Raw genomic sequence first — 27,233 nt, 5'->3', positions numbered from 1 at the left:
CAATTGTAAGCTAAAACACTTACAGTCTAGTAATATTCAATCATTTAGCTTCATTTTTCAACAAACGGGAAGTCTCTAGCACAATATTTCGATTTATGGTGAATTTTTTAAAAAAACATTTTACGTCCGCGCGTTAAGAATTCATGCATCATTTTGTGATAATATTTTCTCTGTGTTGCTTTGATCGTTTTACAATTTGTTATATACCAAAATCATCGCAATTTAGTGTACAATACAAAGAAAAAAAAATTAACCCGTTAGCTTGAACCGTTTTGCTCACAGCGCGATTTGTATAAAATTATATATGAAAAATTTTTTTGCGCTGTTATATATTTCAATATTTATATTTGATAATATTTTTTTTATTTCTGATGGTTGCATACTAAACTTCAGGCAATGACAAAAAAAGGAGCCAAAAATGAACTCTTGAACTCAAAAACTAAGCGTGCTGTGATTTTTTGAAAAAAACTTTTTTTCCGCTTCGGCACTAACTCCCGAACGCCGCTGGCATACGGTAGACGTTTTTGTAAGTAGAGGCTCGGCATTTAAGGGTTAATCAGCTCAGTGGTCTGTGCTCCTCTTGAACTAATTTAGAAGAATGTCTGCTGTACTGTAGCCTAGCGTGCCATTTGACTACTTGAGTGAAGTCAGCTTACGTAAACAAGGCCATTGTTCCTGCATAATATACAAACCGTTGGTCCTTTACATAGGAATTGCTGTCAGCGAAACTGGAACGGCCGTTAAACTTTCGAACAAGGTGGTTAGTCAGTTAACTACTGTCCAGTAGGCAGGAGTCCCACCTGACCGGATGTAAACATGTTTGCTGACTCTCTGCTCTGATCGCCGTTTGGCTTTGTTCCCAGTGGGATCCTTTCTTGTTCTTGTTCTTGTGATTGATATTTGTATGTTTGATATTACGTCATGCAAACCCATGAATCATCTAGACCTTTGCGGAAGGCCGTCACCCAGCATGTGTGTCCTGGGGTTGACTGCAAAGGTTTTACCCACTTTCTCTTGCCCGTTGATGTGGACCCTCTTGTCCTCTGCACTAGTTGCAGAGGGCATGACTGTAACCCTAGTTCTACTTGTGCCGAGTGTTGTTTTTGGTCGCCTGTACAGTGGGTGAAGTTTACAGGAAGGAAACAGTGCAGGAGGAAAGCTTCCAAAGCGTCATCGGAGGGATACACGCCGCTGACTACGCCTTTGGTTGTTAACCCTTCTTCGTTGTTCCTCTCTTGTGCCAAACTTCCTCTCTTGGCTGTCTCTCCCTTTTCGTCTTCTCTTGATTCGTCCGGTGAAGATTGTTGGGGGGCCAGCGATCAAGACAATCTCTTCTCAGGGGCCTCTGCTCGCTCCAAGGGGGAAAATTTTCCCTCGGAGCAAGAGGAGTCTCCCTCCACTTACCTGACTTTGTTTCCTTCTTCAGGTCAGGCGGCTGAGCTCTGTGAGGCAGCCGAGCTCCATAAGCTGTGGATCACCATGTGTCTTTCGGCCACCCTTATCAGTGCAAGGGTTCCTGGTGCACTTGAAGGTTTCGTGTGCTCCGGAGTTTCCTGTAGTGACGCATGCTGCTGCTGTTAATTCCACCATGACATTGGTGACCATGATGGCGTTCGCGAAGGTCCCCACATTGATGTCTACGCACTTTTCAACCCTGATGAGCTCGGCAGTGGTGGATCAGACTGCCGTGCATGCTCCTGCTCCCCAGTATGCGGTGTCCTTTCCACGTACTGCCTTCACAGTTCCAGTTGCTCCTGCTGCTCCTGTTCCCCAGCTGCTTTGGCTGCTCCTGTGGTCCCTGCTGCTCCCTCGTGGATGGGAGACCTGACCACCGTCCTGAAGAAGAGGGGTCGTAAGGTGTCGTCATCATCGTCGTCTTCGTCTTCGACTTTGTCGTCTGCTGCCTCCTCTCCTTCTTCTGAGGCTCACCGGCCAAAGAAGAAGGCTGCCCTTCCCCCTCCATCCCCCCCCAAAAGAAGACCTGCCATGGGACTTCTAAGGGGCCACCTCCCTTCACAGAGGAAGCAGTGAGATCTCTTGCTAGCTCTCCCTTGTTATTGGACCCAGGGACTGTTTCATGTATCTCACCAGGGTTTCGCGTTTCAAGAGCCTCGAGTACCGAGCCCCCAAGGTTCGCATACTCAAAACCAGCTCTAAGAAGTTTGCTTCTAAGACTGGTTTTGTGCCAATCTCCTCCCAAGTTTCTTTAGACACTCGGGTGGAGACCACTCATGTTGATCGTTCTGTACGAGATTTAGAAGTGTCAGGTACTCGATAAGGTCGAGTCACTCTGAGTACTCGAGTTTCCACGGAGCCTTGAATACCCCAAGCCAACACCAGAGAGTACGCTCCCTGGTCTGGTTTAGGCACAGCACGAGAGAAATTACCGAAGCCGGCAGGTGCTTCGATATTTCCTGCCAGTACTGCTTCAAGTGCTTGGACAGGTTCCCAACCCAGTGCTTCGGACTCAAGGGTCTGAGCACCTGGAGACGCAGCGAGGAGGTTCCCTGTACGGTCGTCTTCTCACCAGGAGGTTACAGCTTTGAAGAAGACTGGAGCACAGTGGGGGGGATTGCACAAGTTCGCATCTGATGGTGCCTGAGCACTCCACTCCAGCCAACCCTCGTTCACATTCACGTGATTGACCCTGTTTGCCGGAGGAAAGTGCACAGGTGCATTCGCATGAGCGTCTACGCTCTCCTAGGGACAGCATCTTACCACAGAGTATACACTCTCCCAGACCCGTGCTGCCGTCGCCACCGCAAGTTGACGACCGCCCATGGCTTTCCTCTCTCACTGGTTCTTCTATTAGAACAGGTAGGAGTGCTCGATCCCCCTCGTCTGTCTCCTCAACCTCCTGGGGTTTCACTGGGAGGCGTGAGTCGGACAGGAGGAATTCCGATGAGAAGGCTTCTTATCAGGGTTCTACCACGAGGGCCTACGCCACAGGTTCGGTTCTCGGACCTACCCGTTGTACACCCAAGTGGTCAAGGGAGGATCCCAGGGGTCTGCTGAGGTTCTCCCTCTTGTGGGGAGAGTTGATCGGGAGGACCGCACCCTAGAAGGGACTCGAAGGTCCTCTTCCCCAGGATGCGAACACCCCCAAGATACAGAGAACCTTTTTGGAGAGCATCGCACTGATTCGTCAAAACAGTGACCTCAGGGAAGGGACCATGGCATCTTCTGTGGATCGTCCTTTGCACCACAAATCTTTTTGGGGTCGGTGGGGCTCCCATGATCCGCGCTTTCTGAAGGCATGCTCAATCAAGTGAATAACCTGGTCTCTGGCGGGATAATTCATTTCGATCGAACCGTTCGGAGAAGCTTCTTCCCCCTCCTCTGCCTCGACATAACTGTTTCCTCACACCTATGGAGGAGTCGTTGCTGACTAAACGGGTTGACCCGGACCTGGTTCGTTTAGGCCCGGGTCTTCCGCTGCAGCAGCTTACTGCGGAAGTGGTCTTTCTCTTGCAGCAAGAGGCAGCGAACGTGGAATCCACCACTATGACGGCTCTTTAGGCAGTCTCCTGGCTGGATCTGTGGTCCCTCACAGTATCCAAGGTTGCCGCCACCTCAGGATCAAACACCCTTGTGCCAGTCTGGAGGTAGGGTTACAGTCGACCTCTGGTATTTGCGAGGGATGCTTACCACAACCCCCCGCGAATAGCTAAAATCCGCGAATACTTGACATTCCTCCAAAAACATTTAGGACTGCCTATTTTGATAGTTCAAATGGTCAAAACAAAAACCTCTAAAAATGCTTATACCCGAGTATTTTAATAGTTTTATGAAAAAAATGCATTTAGTCATGTAAATGATATGAAAATACAGTAATTAGTGAATATTTCTCTATGAAAAATACGGCGAATAGGTGAATTTTCCGCAAATAATATGTATGTATGTTCCACAGAAAAACCCGCTATATTTCCAGCCTGGCCCACTAGACGGCAAACCTGGTGCTGAAGAGGAGGGACGCTGTCCTGAATCAGATCTCCAGGTTAGTAGAACCTGAGTCGATTCTGACCCTCAGGAATGGACCGTTGCTGGGTTCTGCTTCTCTCTTCCCCAGGGAGTTGGTAGGTTCTGCGGTAGACATGAGGCGTGCTGAAGACAATGACTTTCTTTTCCACCAGGTAGTGGCAAAAACCCCTGGGTCTTCGCGTGCCGCTGCAGCTCAACCCTTAGGTCAGGTGGGCACTTCCAGGTTTCAAAGGGCACTCGCGGAAATACCCAGCCTTCTTCCACCTTTGCCAAGAAGGGCACACAACCACGCTCCTTTCAACCCTCTTTCCAGTCGGGAAAAGGGGGCAAAGGTAAGAAGGAGGAGGGAGGACACTAGTGGCGTCATTCCCCCCCAGCTGCTGCCATTGGTGGTGGGTGCCTGTCGAGCCATTGGGCAACATGGCAGCCACATGGAGCCGAGTCCTGGGTAGTAGATGTCCTTCAGGAGGGCTATGTACTTCCCATCGAGCCTCAGCCACCTCTCACCAGCAACCCGGTCCATCTCCTTCCTACGTTCCCAGCTCGCCGAAGGATCTAGCACTCCAGGAGGTGCAAGCAATGCTGAAGAAAGGCACTGTAGAAGTCATGCCAGATCAATCCCCAGGCTTTTACAGCTGCATCTTTTTCGTAGAGAAAGCCTCAGGAGGTTGGAGACCAGTCATAGACCTCTCTCCCTTGAAACATTTCGTTTGCCAGACTCGGTTTGATGGAAACAGCACGCTTGGTGCTCAGTTCCAACAGGGAGAACGTCATGCTTATGGTGGACTTGAAGGATGGGTATTTTCAAGTACCCATCCGTCCATCCTCTTGCAAGTACCTACGCTTTGTCCTCGGGGAAGCGGTTTGATACTCCAATTCAGGGTACTCTGCTTCGGGCTTTCGATCGCTCCCCAGCTGTTCACACAAGTGTTCACCCTTGTGTGTCAGCTTGGTCCCATTCGCATGGGATACATCTCTTGAGGTATCTCGATGATTGGCTCTTCTTGGCGAGCTCTACTCGCAGTTGCTCCAGGACAGGGATTGACACCTTGAGTTCTGCTACACCCTAGGAGTTGTAGTAAATCTCGAGAAATCCAATTTCATCCCCAAGTAGAGGAAAAAATACCTGGGCATGCTGATAGATACTGTAGCAGCAAGAGTCTTTCGCTCGGACTCTCATATCAGCAAGTTCAGGAAGGCAGCGCAGCTGTTCCTACAGCCAGCTTGGCATTGGCAAGTTGTCATTGGTCACCTGTCATCCTGGAAAAGCTGGTTCCTCACGGGCGGTTTCACCTTCGTTCTCTCCAGTGGAGAATGAAGGAGTTCTGGTCCCAGTCTCGAGATCCCCAGTCCTTTCCCATTATTCTATCAGAGGAAGTGAGACAAGACTTAGACTGGTGGATGGATGACAGGAACCTTGTAATAGGAGTATCTCTACATAAGCACCTTCACATCAATATCCTGGAACTCAAGGCAACCTTCCTGGCCCTCCAAGTTTAAGGATTGAGTGATGGAACAGTGGTGTTGATGAGTGACAACACAACAGTAGTGGCATATGTCAACAAGCAAGGGGGCTTGTGTCCCTCCCATTGCATCAGTTGACAATGCAGGTGCACAAGTGGGTGGTAACTCACGCAATAGAGCTGTCAGCTAGATGCATTCCAGGCAAGAGGAATGTAGTGGCGGACAAGCTCAGCTGCCAGAATCAAGTGATAGGGACAGAGTGGTCCCTTCACACAGACATTACGGAGAGGTTGTTCAATCTGTGGGAACTTCCGGCCATCGATCTGTTCGCCACCTGGCACAACAGAAAACTTCATGTCTTCTGCTCCACCATGCCAGACTCATGGGCAACTGCAGAGGATGTGTTCCAACACCCATGGGACAACCTTGACGTCTATGCCTTCCCTCCGTTTTGTCTGATTCGCAAGGTAATCAACAGGTTATTGATCACCCCAAATTTCAGGATGATTCTGGTGGCTCTCAAATGGCCACATGCCATTTGGTATCCTGATCTGCTAGCACTTCTTTCCAAAGCACCAAGAGAGTTCCCTCCCCAGTTCAACCTTCTGTGTCAACCACACGTAGAGCAGTTCCGTCAGGCAGTGCAGTCCCTGTGTCTTCATGGCTGGAGACTATCCAGCATCTCTTGCGAATGAGAGGCTTTTCTCGCCGAGCAACAGTAGAGATGACTGGATACCTCAGACAGTCCTCTCCAGCGGTGTACCAGGGAAAATGGGCCATCTTCTGTGGTTGGTGTCCTGGTCCGGGTCTCCTATCGGAGCCTCTATTCAGCAGGTCGCGGACTTCATCTTCCTTCGCCGAGAGAAGCTTATCTCCATTTCAGCTGTGAAAGGCTATACAATAGAGCCACCCTCGGCCTACCCTTGTGCTTGTGGAGAGGTGGGTGTCTTCTCCTCAGTGGAGATTTCGCTACTAATGAGAAGCTTTGAAAGGTCTTGCCCTCCCAGGGACTGTAGGCCCCCTGAGTGGGACGTGACTCTGATTTTGAGGAGCCTTACTCATGCAGCGTATTAGTCTATACGAGAGTCGTCAGACAGGGATCTGACCCTCGAGACCAACTTTCTGCTTACCCTGGCATTGGCGAGTCTTTCATGATCCCCTCCCTAGAGAACTTTGTTGATAGTGATCCAGATGAAATGCTACTGTGTCCTGTTAGAGTGCTGCGGTACTATCTTAAGAAGACTTGACATCTCCAGCCTGAGTGTCGACAACTCTTTGTTAGTATGGGCTCGTCCAAGAAGGAAGTGTCCAAGAATACAGTCTCTATCTGGTTTCGTGAGACAATCAGGAGAGTGTACTCTGCAGGTGGCGATAATGACACCGGTACTTTAGCCCAAGAGCTCACGAAGTCAGGGGCATTGGTCCATCCCTCACTTTCCAGAAGAATCTGTCAGTCCCTCAGGTAATAAAACGCAGGGATATGGTCATGACAGGCCATGTTTACGTCCTTCTGCCTTTGGGACATTGCCCACAAGTCCTTGGACACTTGATTCTTGGGACCTGTAGTGGCTGCTCAACAAGTTGTGTAGCTTACCCAGCTCCTCAAAGAGGATGGGTAGCATCTCACCTAAGGTTTACGGTAATGGAAGTGAGAGAGTGTATGAGTGATTGGTTCTCTTCTTCCTTCCTCGCCATCCTTTATTCTCTTTCTTAGGGCAGAGAGTGTGATTCACGCCATCACATGCTGGAACTGGCAGCCGATGCAGGTAAGTGTCGCATGGAGCACCATTTCTGTTCTTCTGTCATTAGGTTTATAGAAGCAATCCCACCCCTCCCTCTAGCAAGTGGAGGAAGGGGACCCTGACAGTAAGACAAGCCCAATACCAGTAATAGCCCTACTGTCACTGACTCTTCAATTCATCCTAGCCTGTTTTCGTATGATAATACAATTCTCTCATTCGAAAAGGCCCAGAAGTCTGACAGTCTTGCAGTTCTTACACTCCATTCAATATGTTAGAGGCACCCTACTCTCCCTCACTCTATCAACCAGGAAGAGAAACCCAGGTGCGGCAAACTCCCATCACTTCAGAGACTCGCTCAGGTTCCTTCCTCCAATAAGTGAGTCTTCCTTATGTAAAGGACCAAGGGTTTGTATATTGTGTAGGAACAAATTTTAAAAGTATTTTGTATTTTTCCTAACTATACAAGTCTGAGGTCCTTTACAGTTTTATGCCCACCTCATGCCACTCCTCAATCTGATACCTGGGCCGAAGGGCAAATTGGAATGTATACGTCCAGGCAGGTGGGTTAAGTTAAGTATACCTTAGTTTTACCAGACCACTGAGCTGATTAACAGCTCTCCTAGGGCTGGCCCAAAGGATTAGACTTATTTTACATGGCTAAGAACCAATTGGTTATCTAGCAACGGGACCTACAGCTTATTGTAGAATCCGAACGTCATTATAGCGAGAAATGAATTTCTATCACCAGAAATAAATTCCTCTAATTCTTCATTAGCCGGCCGGAGACTCGAAATCGGACCTGGCGAGTACTAGCCGACAACTCTGCCGACTCGCCCAACGAGGAACTTGGACTCTACCTACTGTACGGTACTTAACCACCTAATTACGTACCTTGTTCGAAAGTTTGATGGCTGCTCCAGCTTCACTGAAAGTAATTCCTTATGTAAAGGACCTCAGGTTTGTATAGTTAGGAAAAGTACAAATTACTTCTAAAATTTTTCATTTTTCAGATCACATTTTTTATTGTAGTAAAAAAAAAAATTAGGGCTTATACCTATAAGAAGAAATAAATATCTAACCTTGGACTCATGAATGAAAGGTAGATGTGCTATCAGCTCAGCCCCAAAGATCATAAAGGTAGCTGGAATCTATGTTCTTTGACAGTTCATAAGGAAGTTGCCGGGGCTTGCTATTCATCTTGCACACCATTGAGTTTTACCTAACTTCCAGACTCGCCAGTAATTCAAATGGTAGCATTTCACTTTTGACTGAATATGATAGAAATTGACACAGTCACATGTACCACAAAATTAAATTCTTCCTCACTTCATGGTCAAACCCAGGACTTGGGATAAAGTTGAGGTTGCAACCAACTGAATTACAGAAGTTATAAAAGAAATTGGAACTTAAGTACTTGCAATACGGAAACCTGGTTATGCTGTACACCTTGCATACCAGCAAGCTGTAGCCAACTTCCTGACACTATTGACTCGAAAGTGGCAGTATTTTATTTTAATTCCTCCTTCTCAGCAAATATGGTGAAAATCAACATGCAGTTATGTGTGTAGTAATAATAAATTTTTTTTTCATGATTGTACCCAGGACTTGTATTTAAGGGGCACAATCACATGTGCAGTAAAAATGTCTGCTTCACATCAGGATTGAACCCAGGATCTTGGTGGAAGTGAAAGGCAAGGGTACCACCAGCTTAGTTACAAAGGTTACAGAAGTTGGAAACTAAGTAGGGCCATATAGTCAGTACCTATGGAGTTACCTAGGCATGCAGCACATCTACCACGTCAGCGAGTTTTACCGTCCATCCTGACCCACCAGTGATTCAAGTTATGTCATTTCATATGAATATTCTCTTTTGAATGGATATGATGGAATTCAAAAAAACAATCATGTTTGCAAACAAATGAAATTTATATCAGATTGGTATTGAACCCCTGGGATTCTTAAATTGAAAGGCAAGGCCAGCACCATCTGAGCCCCAAAGGTCATAAAGAAAATGTTGACTTTAGTATTTTCATACAATGTAATGAGGTGCTTGGCAGGCTACTTGCCTAGTATACCAGTGAGTCCCCACCTACCATCAACTCTTTCGCTTATGACTCATGAACAGTTACGTCTATGGGCAGTGGCTCAAACATTAGGCATAAAAGTATTTATACCTTTTTTTGTTCAAAGACAAGTAAGATGCATATCTCTGACAATATTCAAGGTAGACTGCTCAGTTTTGTTTCATTTTGCAGCTGAATGATTTTTCTATACAGTGGCCAAAATAACTTTTATGTAGGTGACATAATGAGTAGAAATTACAAGGTACGAAAAAATTTTGTACTTTTTCCCTCAAAAAATGTACCAAAAGAACTAATTGTGATAAAGTCAATTATTTTATCCACAGCACACCCAGTTAAATTACCTAGTTATTGCAATGCACAATGTTGTAACTATAGCAAAGTATACATTTTTTTGTCACAGATGTGCAGCTCTGACAGTTTTCAAGGTAGAACACTCAATTTTGTTTCATTTTGCAACTGAATGATTGCTCTATACAATGGCATAAAAATCCCCCCAAAATAACTTACATAGGTGAAATAATGAGAAGAAATTACGAGGTATGTGAACATTTTGCACTTTCCCCAAAAAAATATTTGTGATAATGTCATCATTGTAAATCCATAATATACCCAGATAAATTAACTAGTTATTGAAATGCAAAACGTAAATATAGCAAGGAAAGTATAAAAAGATTAAGGACAAAGGAGCATCATGTTTTCTGCAAGGAAAGTGCCAGTGACCCACACGATATGTGCAGAAAACTTCTTATACATTTTTTTTTTTTGTGTTCAAAGACGCATAGCTCCGAAAGTTTTCAAGGTAGACTGCTTAATATTGTTTCGTTTTGCAGCTGAGTGATTGCACTATACAAGTGTAAAAATGCCCCAAGATTAACGATGTAGGTGGGATAATGAGTAGAAGTTACGAGATACAAGAAAACTTTGCACTTTCCCCCCAAAAAAAATTGTCAAAAAAACTATTTGTGATAAAGATATATTACCCAGCAAAATTACATAGTTTTTGCAATGCAAAAGTTGTAATTGTACCAAGGAAAAAATGATTGACAAAGTAACATCATGTTTTCCGTAAAATAAATGGCACCCAGTCAAGTTTTTCTCTCTCTCTCTCTCTCTCTCTCTCTCTCTCTCTCTCTCTCTCTCTCTCTCTCTCTCTCTCTCTGAAAAAAAGAGAAATGATGTAATTATAGAATAAAAGTAAAACGATACAAAACAAATATACACTTTACACATGCTTAAAAAATCTCTCGCAGAAAAAAGATACATACAATAATACCTCAATCTTACACGATTCAAGTTGCATGAATTCACGGACACACAAACTTTTCATTTGAACTTAACTAATAGTCATACACAATTTTTTCACAGACACGCGACATTTGCAAATCCTCAAGAAACCCTGCAAAAGTGTTTGTTTACATTTTTATGCAATTTATAAGTTTTCAAGCTTCTCTCTTTCATCCTTATTCCTTCATAAATCATGATTTTCCATCTTTTGGTATCTAACGTAAGAATAACTCTCTCTCTCTCTCTCTCTCTCTCTCTCTCTCTCTCTCTCTCTCTCTCTCTCTCTCTCTCTCTCTCTCTCTCGTTATTCTTTCTGTCTCCGTAATAATTGATAAGTAATTTCACTCTTTTAAGTAAGGACAACCCTTACCTCTCTCTCTCTCTCTCTCTCTCTCTCTCTCTCTCTCTCTCTCTCTCTCTCTCTCTCTCTCTCTCTTGTAGTTAGCACTCACACATTTTTACAACTTATTATTTCTCTATACATCTTTACCTGTACAGTATGTAGTTTAAATTGATCTGATTTTACCTGTACCATCTACGAACTGTAAGTGCGCTAGTCTGGGAGATACATTGTAAAACATAAAGACATAATAACTAAGAGTTGTATTAGTCCAAATAAAAAACACTGTTTATGAAAAAGCATTTCAGAACAAAGAGAAAGAGACACAGAATAAAGAAGTTTTTAAAAACGAGGTTGAGAAGACTTCTAAAAATAGGTCGGTCGGAAGGGGAGAGAGAGAAATTCTCTACCAACTCTATTTTTATGTCAACCATTTATTTCTTTTTTTAAGGTTAATGTATTAAGCTAACATGTAAATGAAATTACACTAACTTTAATTTCATATAAAAGTTAGGTTAATATTTTGGGAGCATGATTAGCATCATGTATAGTTTTTAAACTCTAGAAATAAGCATTTATTAGCATTTTTAGAGACCTTGCCAAACCTACGTGAAAATTTGCCTTGGGCAAGGTTCTGGAACCTAACATCACATAAGTTTGGGGTATGGCTGTAACATAACTATAGAACAAAAATCTAAAAGTATACAAAACAAATAAATATGTATGCCTGTTACATATGAATAAAAAATATTTCTCTCTCTCTCTCTCTCTCTCTCTCTCTCTCTCTCTCTCTCTCTCTCTCTCTCTCTCTCTCTCTCTCTCTCTTGCAGAAAAAAGACAAATGATGTAATTCTAGAATAAAAATCTAAAACTATACAAAACAAATAAACATACATGTTACATATGTATATTCAGTTCCTCGTTGGGTGAGCGGGTTCCGTTTTCAACTGCCACTCTGTTGGTCACGAGTTCGAATCTCCAACCGGCCAGTGAAGAACAAGAGGAATTTGTTTCTGGTGATAGAAATTCATTTCTCGCAATAATGTGGTTCGGATTCCACAACAAGCTGTAGGTCCTGTTGCTAGGTAACCAATTGGTTCTTACCCACGTAAAAATAAATCTAATCCTTCGGGCCAGCCCTAGGAGAGCTGTTAATCAGCTCAGTGGTCTGGTTAAACTAAGATATACTTAACTTTACATATGTATAAAAAATATCAGGAACACTCACTGAAAATGATCCTCATCTTCTCTGCGGGTTTTTTGATATTTGTGTAAGTCATCAGTACTCGAAGGGCTTAAATTTGGGATGATGTTTATATCTGAAATTGTAATCAAAGGGTTAACTGTGAATGTGGCAGAAGTTACCGCACAGTCACGCGTGCATTAAAAATAAATTTCTACCTCACATCAGGAATTAAACCTAGGAATCTCAAGTGAATGGCAAGGCTGCCACCAACTGAGCCACAAAAGTCATTAAAGAAATTTGAACCCAAGTACTTACACAATACCTAAGAAGTTATCTGGCCAAGCAGCACTAGTGATTATTTGTTGATATACACGCTGATTGATTCATCGGAAGAAATTTATAACTGACATTTGATTTTTCCAGATTGAAAATGTTTAGCAAAGGCATAGATGGAGGAGTAAAGTACAGGGGCCCCAGAGATTTGGCATCTTTAGAAAGATTCTTATCTGAGCAACTTGGAACAGAATTACAGGTAAGGTTGCAAAATAAATTACTATGGGATTATCATTATTATAATTATTATTTATCATTACTATTAGAGAGGAGACCTCCAAGGGCTCTGGTGTAGAATGTAATAGCAGTTTTTACAGCATTAGTGTAGAGAATCTGTTTTATGCTTCTTTTCATCAGCGTATAGCTGGTTTATTAGGTTTCCAAAGTGTTTAAAGATGTTCTTTTTTTCTGACATTTCGATTTGCGCTTTGCCAACCATCCACTGTAAGAATTTCAAAAGTTGATGAATTAAGATACACGTTGCGCAGGTATATACTGAGTAGCAGACAGATGATTTACAACTGGTGGTTTAACTGATGCGCAGAATTTTGATTGGCAGCGGGTTGATGTTACTGCATCTGGTCCTAGAGGTGTTGCGATCTACTTGGCCCAGTTGATGGTATTTGAAGGGGGTGTTTGCTGGGGTGCCCCCTAACTGTGAGACTTTTATGATAAGCTCCTCAGGTAAAATGACAGTTTCTCCTCGCACACAATGTCATCTCTGTTTTTCTAGCATCAGGCTACAGATGCCTGTGCCTCCTTGAGACACAACATAAAATAGGCACTCCCTGGTCATCAGCGATCCGGTTTTACATGGCTTGTCTAGCGACAAAAATCGCTGATTTCCGCTTATCGGCACTGATACATATCTAACAGAGGTGTCGATCTCTGGTTGTTGGCACTTATACCCCAGTTATCGGCGCCAGTAAGCCCCGAAAATCGCTGATCTTTGGTTATTGGCGATTTTCACTTATTGTCACGCTGTCGGAACGGAACACCCGCTGATAACCGGCGACTGCCTGTACTGGAAAAAGCCAAACATAACACATTGAAAGAAATTGAATCACACCAACGAGAGGAGAGAGACAGAGAAAAAAAAAAAAGAGATCTTGTCATCTCACCTGAGCAGCTATCACTAGTCACACCAGGAGTGGTACCCCAACCAACACCATCAAATAGGCCAAGATTGCAACGCCTCTGGGATGCAGCAGCATCATCCCCACGGCCAATCAAAGTTTAGCACACTAGACAATCAGCCTGCTGCAAACCACCTGTCTACTATATACAGTATACTTGCGTAACATATATCTTAATTCATTAATTTTTTGTAACTAAGTGCATGGCCACTAGAGCATGAGTCAAAATATCATAGGAAATGTAACTAGTATAACAGATTATCATTAAATGACTTTAAGAAACCTAATGTACCAGCTACACATTAATGAAAAGGCTATGAGATGCATAGAGAAGATACTGAATAAATAAACTGCCAATTATTTTGTTATTATTATTACTTTATTATTATTATTATTGTTATTATTATTATTTATCAGTCGAAGACCCTCTTCTAAATAGGTATTGTTCAAAAAAGAAAAGAGCCATAATTAACAGGAATTGTAGTTGCTAAGTATTTTCTTGAAAGGTTCAAAAAAGAAAAGAGCCATAATTAACAGGAACTGTAGTTGCTAAGTATTTTTTTGAAAGGTTCAAAAAAAGAAAAGAGCCATAGAATTGATTTTTATTCCGGGTGTAAATAAATTGTTTCACTCCCCAAACCAAGCCATTTCCCTTAACCACGAACCACTTTATCTAAGAGATAAATCTCTGACCGAAGCAGACACCCACTCCGGAGAACAGTATTCTAGAAAAGGAAGCATAAATTACCTAAAACAGGTTGCATTGATTCTATCACTGTTATAAATATATGAGGCCTTATGAACAATACCTAACTTTTGTGTGGCATTTGCTGAAACTTTCATTGGATGTTTCAGAAAAGTAAGATTTGAGTCAAAAGTTACACCTAGAATAGTTAAAGCTTCAGACTCATTCAGCAAAGTTTCATCCACCTGAAGGGGGATGAGGTGGGAAATCTGTATGAAATCTACTAATCAGTAGTGTTTTTGTCTTACTGGAGTTCAGCCTTATACCCCACCCGACTACTTGGACTGGATGAGTGAACGACTACACCGTTCACTCATCCAGTCCATGTCCCAGTTGAGGCTGAGGGCAGCTTCATTTCTCATAAGTGTAGACTTTAATACACCCACAAGTGTTGCATCATCGGCATACTGAACAGTCTTGTTTTCCAGGTATTACTTGTATACACTAAAATTGACAGTTGGGCAAGAACACTACCCTGTGGAACTCTAGACAAAATAGGTCTTGATTCACTAAAGATCCCAGCCACAGCATCTTGCCGCTGCCTACCTGTAAGGGAATCTTGAAGTAACCGTGAAACATATCCACCCACTTAAAGATTCTGAATTTTATAAATAAGTGCCTTGTGATTTACTAAATCAAAAGCAGCACTTAAATCTATTTGAATTACTCTGTACTCAAAACCCCTATCAAGGTTCCCTTGCAAGTGGCAAGTCAAGTCTAAAAGAGCATCACAGGTACCTAACTGCTTCCTATATGCCTGTTGACTATCAGCTAACAATCCTTTAGATTCTATATACTGTACTTATATAGTGGCTTAAAAATAAGTTTTTCAGCAACTTTGGAGAGCACAGGGAGAACCGAAATTGGCCTGTAGTTCCTGCAGTCTGCAGATATGCCACTCTTTGGCAGGGTTAGTGAAAGACATGGTGATGGAATGGAGATGTACAAAGGAAATTGTAAGTGAGCCTCCAAGCTTTGACAGAGAACAGTGAGGAAGGAGGTGAAAGGCAGGTAGTAAGGCCAAAGAAGAGGAGTTTGAAGGAATGGAGTTGGTCTCAATATAGCAGAGGGTACAGGTATTCTAAGAAAGAGCAAATTTTTAAAAAGAAATTTGCACATAGATATATACAAACCTGAAGTCATTAAATCATAATGCCAATTCAAACCAACCCTGCATAGTCCCTGATGCCAAAAGAAACTGTGAGTACATGTTAACAAACCTCAATGACTGCTTCAAGCTTGTGCCTTGAATATATCCATATAAAAAAAGACTTCAGACTTGTGTATGTGGGACAAAGACTTTTTTTATGAACATATTTGGTAGTTTTGGTTCATGTAAAATGTTCTATGTTTCAGGATGATGACAAAATAGATGTGCCAGAAGCAGTGACTGGTCTTGTAGAACATACAGATTCAAGTTTTAAAGCTATTGTTTCCAGTGGCAAACATTTTGTCAAGTTCTATGCTCCATGGTGTGGTCATTGTCAGGTAAGCATTAAACCTTTTTGTGTATTTTACATACACTAACCTCAACATTTTATTATTAGTCTTCTAATGCTAGGTTACACAACTTACCATGGATGTTTTAGCAGTTCACTGAGAATTTTTGCCAATGGGTCTTTCCTAAATTATCATTCTACAAAAGTTTACTGAACCAGGATTATTACTAGAGGCATTTATATTCTTGATCTTTACCATCCTTAGTTTTTAAATTCAGCTTGTTCATATGCAGAACAAACAAGGAATTGGTGGCAACTAGGTAGGCCAATAGGCTTAGGTGGCTACCATCAACTTCCTTCTTGTATGCATCAAAAGAAATGACACCTCAGTTTCTTCTTTACCGCCCTCGTAGGAAGACATGCTTTCGCTCGTCTCTTCAAAGCTGGGGTTTTTTTTTTGCTCAATTGCTGCTTGTGTTTGCGTGCGTGAGTGATTCTGTGTTTTCGTGTGCTCTTGTGTGATCATGTGTCCACAAGAATCATCCTGGCCTCCAGTTTCTACCAGGCTTTCCAAGCGTCAGAGGATGTGTCCTGGCGTTGATGGTTACCCTTGGTCTCACAGTTTGGCATTGGCTGTGACTAATCCCCATTCTACGTGTAGCCGATGTAGAGCTAATGATTGTAATATCACTAGTCCATGCCCTGGGTGTCATTCTTGGCCTCCGAGCAGTGGAGGATTCTTGCCAAGAAAAGAGGCAGCATAGGAGGAAGTCAGAGGCTCCATCTTGGTAGAGGTTCCCTCTTTCGATGGATGCGTCGCATGCTCCTTCTTGTTTTGACTCCTCTTTGCCATATCCTCCAGTTGCCACGTCTTCTTTGGAAGATTTTACCCCTTCCCACTCTTCTATAGCTTCATCTATGGAAGTTTTGTGAGAGGGGTCATGAGACTTCTACCAATGCTACCTCTGCTCTCTTGGGAGGGTACATCATCTTCCCCCTTATGAGCAGATGCACCTCCATCTTGTTTTACCCTTTCAGATTCCGATGTGCAGAAAGTGGCTGGTCTGTGGGCTTCTCTAGGCCTATCAGGGTTAGCCCACTACTTGAATTCACACAGGCCTGGGTCAGCTGCCTTGTTGGTCCTTGTCCCAGCCCCCGTCCTCCCCCCCATGCCGAGTTCATCAGCTGTTTCGTCTTCCTAGCTGACTGCTCCATTCTCGTCCAAGTGTGTCGTCCTGCCTCCTCCTGCTCCGACCTCCGCTGCTCCTTCCGACTCATTGGTTCAGGCAGTGGTTGATCGAAGCCATAAGAGTTATGGAGGTATTGTGCAAGTGAAACGTTGTAGGACACTGTCTCCTTCTTCATCTTCGTCTTCTCATGTTCTTGTCAAGCAGTGGCGAATTAAAGACTTGTCTCTTCTCCTAGTAGGAAGCGTCTCAGACCTATCATATCTTCATCTGCTTTGGACCACGGCCGTGCTTCTCCCACTCTTGACATCCGTGTTTCTGATGTTGCGGATTTACGCAAAAGAAGTAGTAGTCTGCGGTTGTTCCTGTTAAAAAGACTTGTCCTGCTGTCCCCATCTGTGAAAAGAGCTCTTCTGGTACACACCCACATCCCCTTTGCCCTCCTTCACCACATCATCCTTCAAGTCCACGTTCTTTTAAGGATGTCTTGAGCTCACGCAGCCTAGACGTTCCTCTCATATTTCCAGATGAAACAAATAGTAGGCGCTCCTGCTCCCACCTTTGGGTGATTGGACACGCTCGTGTGGAAGATCACTCCCGTGTTCCTGAGCATGACCGTGCTGTACAGAGGAACATGTCCGTGTTACAGAGCACGGCCTTGCTCCTACAGTACTCCAGTTCCTTTACAACCTGCTGGTAAGGAGCATGGTGTCAGCCCTACATGTCTGCGCGTGCGTCCTCATCCGTCTCCTCATTCTCCTCCCTCCAGAGCAGATAGTGTTCATCTTACCAGGTCAGTGTTCTATCGTTTGGTTACTCCTTTGCGTCCGTGCGTCGACCCATGCCCTTCCACTGAGTTTTGCGTGGTGTATTGGTCGCCCATTCTATCTAGGGAAATGCAACTCATGATAGTTTTCGCTTGACATCCACAGGTGTTCATTCTCCGAGGAAGGTTTTAGGTCTGGAAAGGGCCTACACTCCAGTCTTAACCAAGAATGTTTTGGATTCTTCTGAGTTCGTTGACAGTTCAGGTAGGGACTCCCAGGAACAGGAGGTGGAAGACGTAAAGAACCATAAGTTTTTCCACTACAGTACTTACAGAGACGTGGTTGGGTTAATCTACGAATATAACGATATAGTGCAAGAGTACGTAACAGGTTCCTTAGATTTTCCCATGGGAATAGAAGCTCTCCTTGGACCGAGGAAAGGATCGAAGGCTTCTATTGGTCTGCCTTGTTGTAAGTAAGAGGATTATATCCTTAGTCATGTAAATTCTCTCATCTCTGGACAGGACAATTCCTTGCATTCTAGCAGAACATTCAAGCTTCTTCCTACTCCTCTCCCTCGGCATAGGCGTTTCTACACTACCCCTAATGTTACACTTCTACCCTGACAGCTAGATGCAGATGTGGCTCGATTGGCTCCCCGGAGTGTCCTTAGACGAAATTCAGGCAGAAGGTCCTTCCTTCACATCTCGGGAAGCTGCCTCTTTGGAATCGACCACCACTGCCTTCCAAGCAGTTTCTTGGTTAGACTTGTGGTCGACGGCAGTGGCCAAGATTTCGTCCTTAGGCTTTTGCAGTCAGGCGGTAAAGCCATTTGTATTTGGCTTATTTGACCGCGACTATATAGGTGAATATTTTGCTCAAGAGATGGGACGCCACACTTGCCAGGATACAGTCAACCCTTGTTAAACTGGACCCCATTAATCCAGATATCGGATAAGATGGACACCGAAGAGGGTCAGCTGATTTAAAATATGTAATGTTCGTCCACAATTTAAGATACAGGCAGTCCCCGGTTAATGGTGGTGGTTCCGTCCAGACGGCGTAACAATACCGAAAATCGCTGATTTTTGGGGCTGATTTTCGGGGCTTATCGGCGCCGAAAAGCGCTGAATTTTGGTTATCAGCGCCGATAAGCAGAAATCGTCGATTTTCAGCACCAAAAATTGCTGATTTTCGACACTAGACAAGTGCTGTAAAACCTGATCACTGATAACCAAGCCCAACGATAACCGGGGACTGCCTGTAGTTACTGTTCCTCCGCTCATCTTGTACTGTCTTCCTTTTTATATACCAAAGGTAAATAAAAAACTTTTCATCATTATTTTTATTTCATATATACTGTTTTGTATTTGTACTGTACTAACTGAAATGCTTTTAACCTTTAGCCAATTTAACTTGCTCACAGTATGTACCGTCATCAATAAACTCGATTCTCTGGAAGGGTAAGAAGTATTGTAGCCAATCACTGAGCATTAACAGTTTTACCTACCTGCTAACTGACTGGTAGCTTCGTACAATGCTTTGTATTTTTTTTTAGGAAAGAAAAGACATGACAAAGGTAAACTTTACAAAGACAAAAGCCAAGGTACTGGACAACACTTGTGTGTATGTGGCATATGACATGAGAGAGAGAGAGAGAAAATTGCCAGTTCCCTCCGTGCAGCATATTTCTATCCTCGAGAGATTAAAGAGAACAATTTTGTTTTAAAGGTACAGTATGTCAACGCAGCGTTAGTAAATATCTCCCTAAGAGAAAAAAAATATTTTTTTGCTGAAGAATCTCTGAACCAACAATTATACACTCAAAGTAATAAGAAGGAATTCATTCTATTCTTCATGTAATCACTAAAATACGTACACTATTAAAACTATGTATTGTGTTCAAAACACACACACACTTAACCCTTTAACGCCAAGCCCTATTTACAAAAACGTCTCCCGTATGCCGCGTTCGTGAGTTAGTGCCAAGCGGAAAAAAGTTTTTTCAAAAATCACAGCATGCTTAGTTTTTAAGATTAAGAGTTCATTTTTTTTGATTTTTTTGTCATTGCCTGAAGTTTAGTATGCAACCATCAGAAATGAAAAAATATCATAATCATATATAAATATTGGAATATATAACAGCAAAAAAAACGTATATAATTGTATACAAATCGCTGTAAGCAAAACGGTTAAAGCTAATGAGTTAATATTTTTAGTTGTATTGTACACTAAATTGCGATGATTTTGGTATATAACAAATTTTAAAACGATCAAAGCAACACAGAGAAAATATTATCACAAAATGATGCATGAATTAATAACTTTCGGACGTAAAAGTTTTTTCAAAAATTCACCATAAATCGAAATATTGTGCTAGAGACTTCCCGTTTGTTGAAAAATGAAGCTAATTGATTGAATATTACTAGACTGTAAGTGTTTTAGCTTACAATTGCAGTTTTCTACCATTTCGGTCGAGTTAAAGTTGACCGAAAGTCAAATTTTTTCTATTTATCGTGATTTATATGGAAATATTTCAAAACCGATAAAAGCTAAAACCATGAGTTATTTTTTGTTGTATTGTACATGAAATTGCACACATTTTCATATATAAAATTTTATGTAACGACTAATACAAAGCGGTGCAAATATTACGACAACGAGACGAAAGAATTTCCGAGATGTTCGGCCGAGTTACCGCACAGACGTAAGGAAAATGTTTTTTTTTTTAAATTCACCATAAATCGAAATATTGTGCTAGAGACTTCCAATTTATTGCAAAATGAAGTTAAACGATTGAATATTACTAGAATGTAAGAGTTTTAGCTTACAATTGCGTTTTTTTACCATTTCAGTCGAGTTAAAGTTGACCGAAGGTTGAAATTTTGGCAGTTATCGTGGTTTATATGAAAATATTTCCAAACTGATAAAAGCTACAACCATGGGTTGTATTTTGCTGTATTGTACATGAATTTGCACACATTTTCATATATAAAACTTTATGTAACGGCTGATATAGAACAGTGCAAAAATTACGACAAAATGACGAAAGAATTTATGAAATTTTCGGCTGAGTTACCACCCATGCGTAAGAAAAAAGGTTTTTTCAAAAATTCACCATAAATCGAAATATTGTGCTAGAGACTTCCAATTTATTGCAAAATGAAGTTAAACGATTGAATATTACTAGAATGTAAGAGTTTTAGCTTACAATTGCGTTTTTACCATTTCAGTCGAGTTAAAGTTGACCAAGGTTGAAATTTTGGCAGTTATCGTGATTTATGTGAAAATATTTCAAAACTGATAAAAGCTACAACCATGAGCATTTTCTGTTGTATTCTACATGAAATTGCACACATTTTCATATATAAAAGTTTATGTAACGACTAATGTAAAACGATGCAAACATTACGACAACATGACGAAAGAATTTCTGAGATATTCGGCCGAGTTACCGCGCGCAGATGTAAGGAAAAAAATTTTTTTTTTTCAGAAATTCCCCATAAATCGAAATATTGTGCTAGAGACTTCCAGTCCGTTGCAAAATGAAGGTACATGATTGAATATTACTAGAATGTAAGAGTTTTAGCTTATAATTGTGTTTTTTTACCATTTCGGTCGAGTTAAAGTTGACCGAAGCTTGAAATTTTGGCAGTTATTGTGATTTATATGAAAATATTTCAAAACTGATAAAAGCTGCAACCATGAGTTATTTTCTGTTGTATTCTACATGAAATTGCGCACATTTCCATATATAAAACTTTATGTAACGACTAATATAAAGCAGTGCAAACATTACGACAACGTGACGAAAGAATTTCTGGCGCAGACGTAAGGAAAAAGTTTTTTCAGAAATTCACCATAAATCGAAATATTGTGGTAGAGACTTTCAATTGGTTGCAAAATGAAGGTAAATGATTGAATATTACTAGATTGTAAGAGTTTTAGCTTAAAATTGCGTTTTTTAACCATTTCGGTCGAAATCAAAGTTGACCAAGGTTGAAATTTTGGCAGTTATCGTGGGTTTATATGAAAATATTTCCAAACTGATAAAAGCTACAACCATGGGTTGTATTTTGCTGTATTGTACATGAATTTGCACACATTTTCATATATAAAACTTTATGTAACGGCTGATATAGAACAGTGCAAAAATTACGACAAAATGACGAAAGAATTTATGAAATTTTCGGCTGAGTTACCACCCATGCGTAAGAAAAAGTTTTTTTCAAAATTCACCATAAATCGAAATATTGTGCTAGAGACTTCCAATTTGTTGCAAAATGAAGGTACATGATTGAATATTACTAGAATGTAAGAGTTTTAGCTTACAATTGCGTTTTTTCGACCATTTCGGTCGAAGTCAAAGTTGACCGAAGGTTGAAATTTTTTGTAGTCGACGTACAGTACGTCCACTTGGCACCCAACAGACAATTTTAGTCGACGTATGATACGTCCAATAGGCGTTTAAGGGTTAAGTGATTGTTATGTCATCGTCAGCTTCTCTGGGCAAAACGTTCCGACAGATTACAGCTAAAACCTGATTGGCTGGCTGGTTGCCATGGAGATCTGCTAGCCAGTGACACCCCTCTACTTCTGTTCTATTTGTAGACATATTATGTCGTGACGGCACTGAGTTTGAATGTTGCCATGATTGTGGTTATTTGATTGCTGATGGCAGAAATTACTCAATAATATGCTTTATATATTTATTTCTTCATGAAAACAAGAATTCAATAATTTTAACTTCTAATATAGTGGTATGAAAGAAAATCCCACAACAGTATGTTATGATGATGCGTCATCACTTGCGAATCCTATTCCCGGACCGTCCTCAGATTTATGACTGCAAACTGATGATGACGTTAGTAACAATAAAAAACAATCATCTCCAAGATCAATATGATGAAATGTATTTTATAGTCTTACTTATCGTTGAAATTCACAAGTTGAATTACAATATTTATTTTGATCATATTTATTTTTGCATTTACGGAATGTTCTTGTTGAAAACAAAATGTGTTTAGTGAACTTATGGTCTTAATTGTCCCACTATTTTATTATTGAAATAATTATCTCACATTCATTCAACAGTATGTTAATTTAAATAATAATAAACCATAATGAATAAATAACTAAAAGTTCATGAAAAAAGGGAAAAAATGTTTTTGCTGCAGTAGCGATGTTTGGGTATGTTCCTGACCCCACAGTTCCGAGATCTGAAAAATTCTGAAAACCGCAGGTAAAGGATTGTCTGCCTGTAATCGAAATTTCATGATCTTACTTTTCATTTTAGAGACTCCACTTCCTTTTGCGTTCATGTCTTGGCCTAGGCATATGCAGCTGAAATCTATCATTTTTATCATGTTTTACAGTAAAGCTCCCGTATTCGCGTTCTCACAATTCACGGACTCACGTATTCCCGGATTTCTCTGTGGAACATATCTACCAATTATTCGCGGAAAATTCGCCCATTCGCGGTATTTTTCACTGAGAAATATTCACTAATTACTGTATTTTCATCTCATTTTCATGACTAAATGTGCTTTTTGTGATAAAACTATTAAAATACTCAGGTAATGCTCGAGTTACAATAATTCACCTTACAATAATTCGATTTTGCAATGGGGTAAGCAGTTAATACCGATACGACAGTATTATTTATAAAATATTTTTAAAATTAGCGCGGGCGCTGGCAGCAGCGTAATCAGGCAGCAAGAGAGACCAAATTACAATAGACAACTTTTCCTCCATCTCTTTATCCCATATTCTAGTTAAAAAAGTAGAAGAATGATAAAAGTATTGTTAGTAATTTTATACTCTTGCGTAGATGCACACAGCCATAAATAACCGACCAAGAAACTATTGTTTTGCTTATAACCAAATCGGATAACAACAGCTGTTTACCTGGTATTTCAACCATTGTACGGTAATAAACAATTACCGTAGGTTATAGCACAAATGACATTAAGTAGAATAGAACTGATATATTTTTACATTATACCCTTAATCGGTGTGGATAAAAGATCATCAAGGAAATATACTGCTAAATGCAGGCTACAAGTTGTAGCTGAAGCTGAGAAAACAATGTTCAAGCCTTTATGACTATACTGTAAATTATCGTGCATCTGCAACATGGACGAAATTCGATCGTAATTAAAGTTGGAGAGAAAGTATTTTAATCAAAACTACTGGGCATGAAAGAACACATTACTGTTATTTTTACGCCGATAAATGGTAAATATGTAAAGCTTGTATTATGACGAAATCAAGTGAAAATAGCAAACGGAATCTTGAATCTTTTTACACAAAACAAACGCCCCCAATGGCCATCATCATTTGTCATCTATTATTAACGAAAATAATAGATAAATTAATTTCACAACGAGATGTATTTTAGTTGTTTCGACTTAAAAACACTTTGTATAATGAAAAATAACCTCGCCCCATATAAATAAAGTATCTAGAGGTTCATTTACGCCAACTAGAAGCAAGAAAAGCGCTCTGAACTGAATTAAATAAGGCGAAATAAACACCACAAAAATGATTTCCAAACTAAAACATTGAGACGCTATGACTGCAATTTACAACACAAAAGCAATATAAGAATATATACAATATTATTGGGTACAGTGAATTAAGGCATAAAAGATCCATGGAAAAGATGCATATTCGTTATGTTGACGTTTGTACAATACGATATGTGAATATAGAGTACAGTATAATGTAGGCTACGCTACCATTTATGTACACAATATACCATAGTGTAGGCTAAACTAATTCTAGTGTGTTATTCAGTTTCACTCTGCATGAATCTCCAGAATTAGCTGATGTTAATAATTTACTATACCGTGTATGTATAGAGTATACTTTTGTAAGCCAGGAAGAGTTACCAGGTGTGTTGAACCTCCAGGTGGTTCCAGACTTACTTTCCTCCCTCCAAAAGTGAGTCTATCCACAAGTCAAGACCCAGGTTTGTTCCGCATATGAACAAATGACAAATTTATTAATCAATTTGTAATTTCATAGCTTAACAAACATGTGGTGTTAACTTACGTGGCCCACCTCTAGGCACCCCTCAGTCAAGTTTCCTGGGATGGAAGAAACTTGAGTCATTTTTTTTTTGTACATATGCGAAGGAAGTTGACGGTTGCCACCTAGGCCTATCAGCCTACCTAGTTGTTATTTTTACTGGTTTCCAGCTGCTGCTAGAAGAATTATCCATAAGATAAAACCACAGGGTTGTTAGCTATGAAAAATACAAATTGATTAATAAATTTGTCATTTTAATTTCTACTTTTTTATAATATGATAAGATATATGAAGTTTTATTTTTCAGAGACTTGCTCCAGCCTGGGAGTCTTTGGCAAAATCTCTTGAGCATGATAAATCTGTTTCAATTGGGAAGTTGGATTGTACGAAATACAGAGATATTTGCACTGAATATGAAGTGAAAGGTTATCCAACTCTGCTTTGGATTGAGGATGGCAAAAGAGTAAGTATTCTTATATTTACCTGGTTCCCCCAGCCTAGGAAAGTAATGGAATTTTGTTTTCATTTTCAAAGCTTGGAAAAGTCATGGAATTTTTCAATTGAAAATAAAGTCTAATGAATGTTTATGCAAGTTCTTGGTTACCTGCAGGGTTTACGTAGGACACCTGTTGCTAGCTGTAGGATTTTTGTCTAGCCCATTCATCTGAACAAACTCCATAAGAAAACAAGACATCCATACGGCGGAATTCTTGTTTCCTTATGTTTTTTGCTATACTGTATAACGAATGTCTGAGTAAATCTTAGCAATTATAGTGCAGTTGTGCTTTTGCTGCACTGTCTGTATGTTCCCACTGTCCTATTCTGTACTGGTACATTTGTTTCAAAATTATTTTTTTTTATAAGTAACTTACCAAGTAACTACATAGCTATTAGCTTCACTTAACTAAGGCAGCTTAAAAATTTGAAATTCGCGGTAGCGTTCTGTTGTGTTGGTGTCGGTAACTCGCTCCCGCCCACTATTAGGGAAGGTTAATTACAACACAGCTGAAGAGCTCAATTCGTGTCTGCCGGTCAACGATTAATTGTTGAAGCAGCTTTTGGTTTGAAATTAGGATGTTTTATCACCGGATGGTTTTGCCTCATACTGCATTTGTTAAGTATTCCTTGCTTTGGTAGCATTTACGCTAATTAGATTATCTTGTTTAGTGTGGACTCTTCCTGATTTTGACTTAATATGTCTGACTCTAGTTCTTCTAGCGTCCAGTTTTGCAGCCATGGCTGCAATACCCAGCTCACATCAATCAAATATGACTCCCATATCATTTGTTGTCAGTGTAGGGGACAAATTTGCTCTAACTTGACTTGTGACGAATGCAGAGAGTAGGATCAGGGGAAGTGAAGAATAGACAGAGAAAGGCGGCTGCTAGAGCCAAAGCTAAGGGTTCTGTTAGCCAAGGTTCACATTTTTTATCTGCCCTTTCTACACCTGTGACTGCCTTTTCCCCTCCAACGCAGTAAGAAACCCAGAATGTTAATTCCCGTTATTCTAACAATTAATCCCCAAAACTCATAAGAAAATACTAATCAAACCCACAATTAAATCCAAAGTTAATTAAACCCATGATTAAATTCAAAATCCCATGGGGAAGAAAAAAAAATGAGCGGGCTGAGCGCACAGCTGATCTGCAAAGTAGGTCAAGATCACTTTGCGTCTTCAAGGGCAAACTACAAAAAAAAAAAAAATGAGTCTCCCCCCCAAGTAAAGAGAATAGGAATCCACCCTCACATATAGAAAACAGGACTTGAGTAGATGGAAGCGAGAGAGAAAGGGAAAGAATTCGTCCCTCACCCCCTCAGTGCAGCACCTCACTACTCCTATCACCTCATCCAAGGCCAGCTGAAGCTTACAGAAAAAACGCTGAGCGCCAAAACCCCGAAGAGACGGGCTCGCCTCCAGTCGTCAAAGCAAAAGATTGCTGAGTAAACTTATAGCAACAGCTCCCCTTTACATACACGCACGTATGCACCCAAAATAACACGTGTAAAAATTTTTTAAAAAGTTTAAAAAGAAACTAAGAAATGTATACACACTTGCATAAGAAATGTCAAATACATTATTACCCAATTATCAAAGTCCCCAGAGATAATACAATAATAAAGTACTCCCTTTATTAAACCCTAAGCGCCGATGCGAACTGCCGATTGCTGCATGTATATAAAAAAAACAAAAGATATAAGGCACACCCAAAATTCAAATGGGCTGCACAGTGTGTGGTGAAGACGGCAAGACACTCTGCCAAAACTAATGACGTCACTGACACATCACCTCAGGGGATACGTCACTGACAGCCACCACCCAAAAATTAGTTGCAGTGCAATAAAAAGCAATGCAATCTGACATTCAATTAACAATAAAAAAAAATTATATAACACTTATGTATGCCTCTGCTTGATGGCAAACGAGAATCCTCTCACCATAGAAAGAGAGAGAGAGAAAAAACACGTGTTTTTGCGTTTATTAACACACACAAGAGGTCAAGATACCGAAGTTA

General features: G+C 40.9%; 1 protein-coding gene across 2 annotated transcripts in view; it reads left to right on the top strand.

The window, feature by feature from the left end:
• prtp (pretaporter) overlaps positions 1–27,233 on the top strand; it is a 63,056-nt gene that overhangs the window by 18,610 nt on the left and 17,213 nt on the right. For both annotated transcript variants that reach the window (XM_067129893.1, XM_067129892.1), the window contains exons 4-6: positions 12,505–12,613; positions 15,652–15,783; positions 25,028–25,183. In XM_067129893.1, coding sequence (XP_066985994.1) covers positions 12,505–12,613; positions 15,652–15,783; positions 25,028–25,183 — 397 coding nt within the window. The remainder of the gene's footprint in view (positions 1–12,504; positions 12,614–15,651; positions 15,784–25,027; positions 25,184–27,233) is intronic.

The sequence above is a fragment of the Macrobrachium rosenbergii genome, chromosome 28, assembly GCF_040412425.1.
Source record: "Macrobrachium rosenbergii isolate ZJJX-2024 chromosome 28, ASM4041242v1, whole genome shotgun sequence".
Lineage (NCBI taxonomy): Eukaryota > Metazoa > Arthropoda > Malacostraca > Decapoda > Palaemonidae > Macrobrachium > Macrobrachium rosenbergii.
This window is presented reverse-complemented; position numbering and strand designations above follow the sequence as displayed.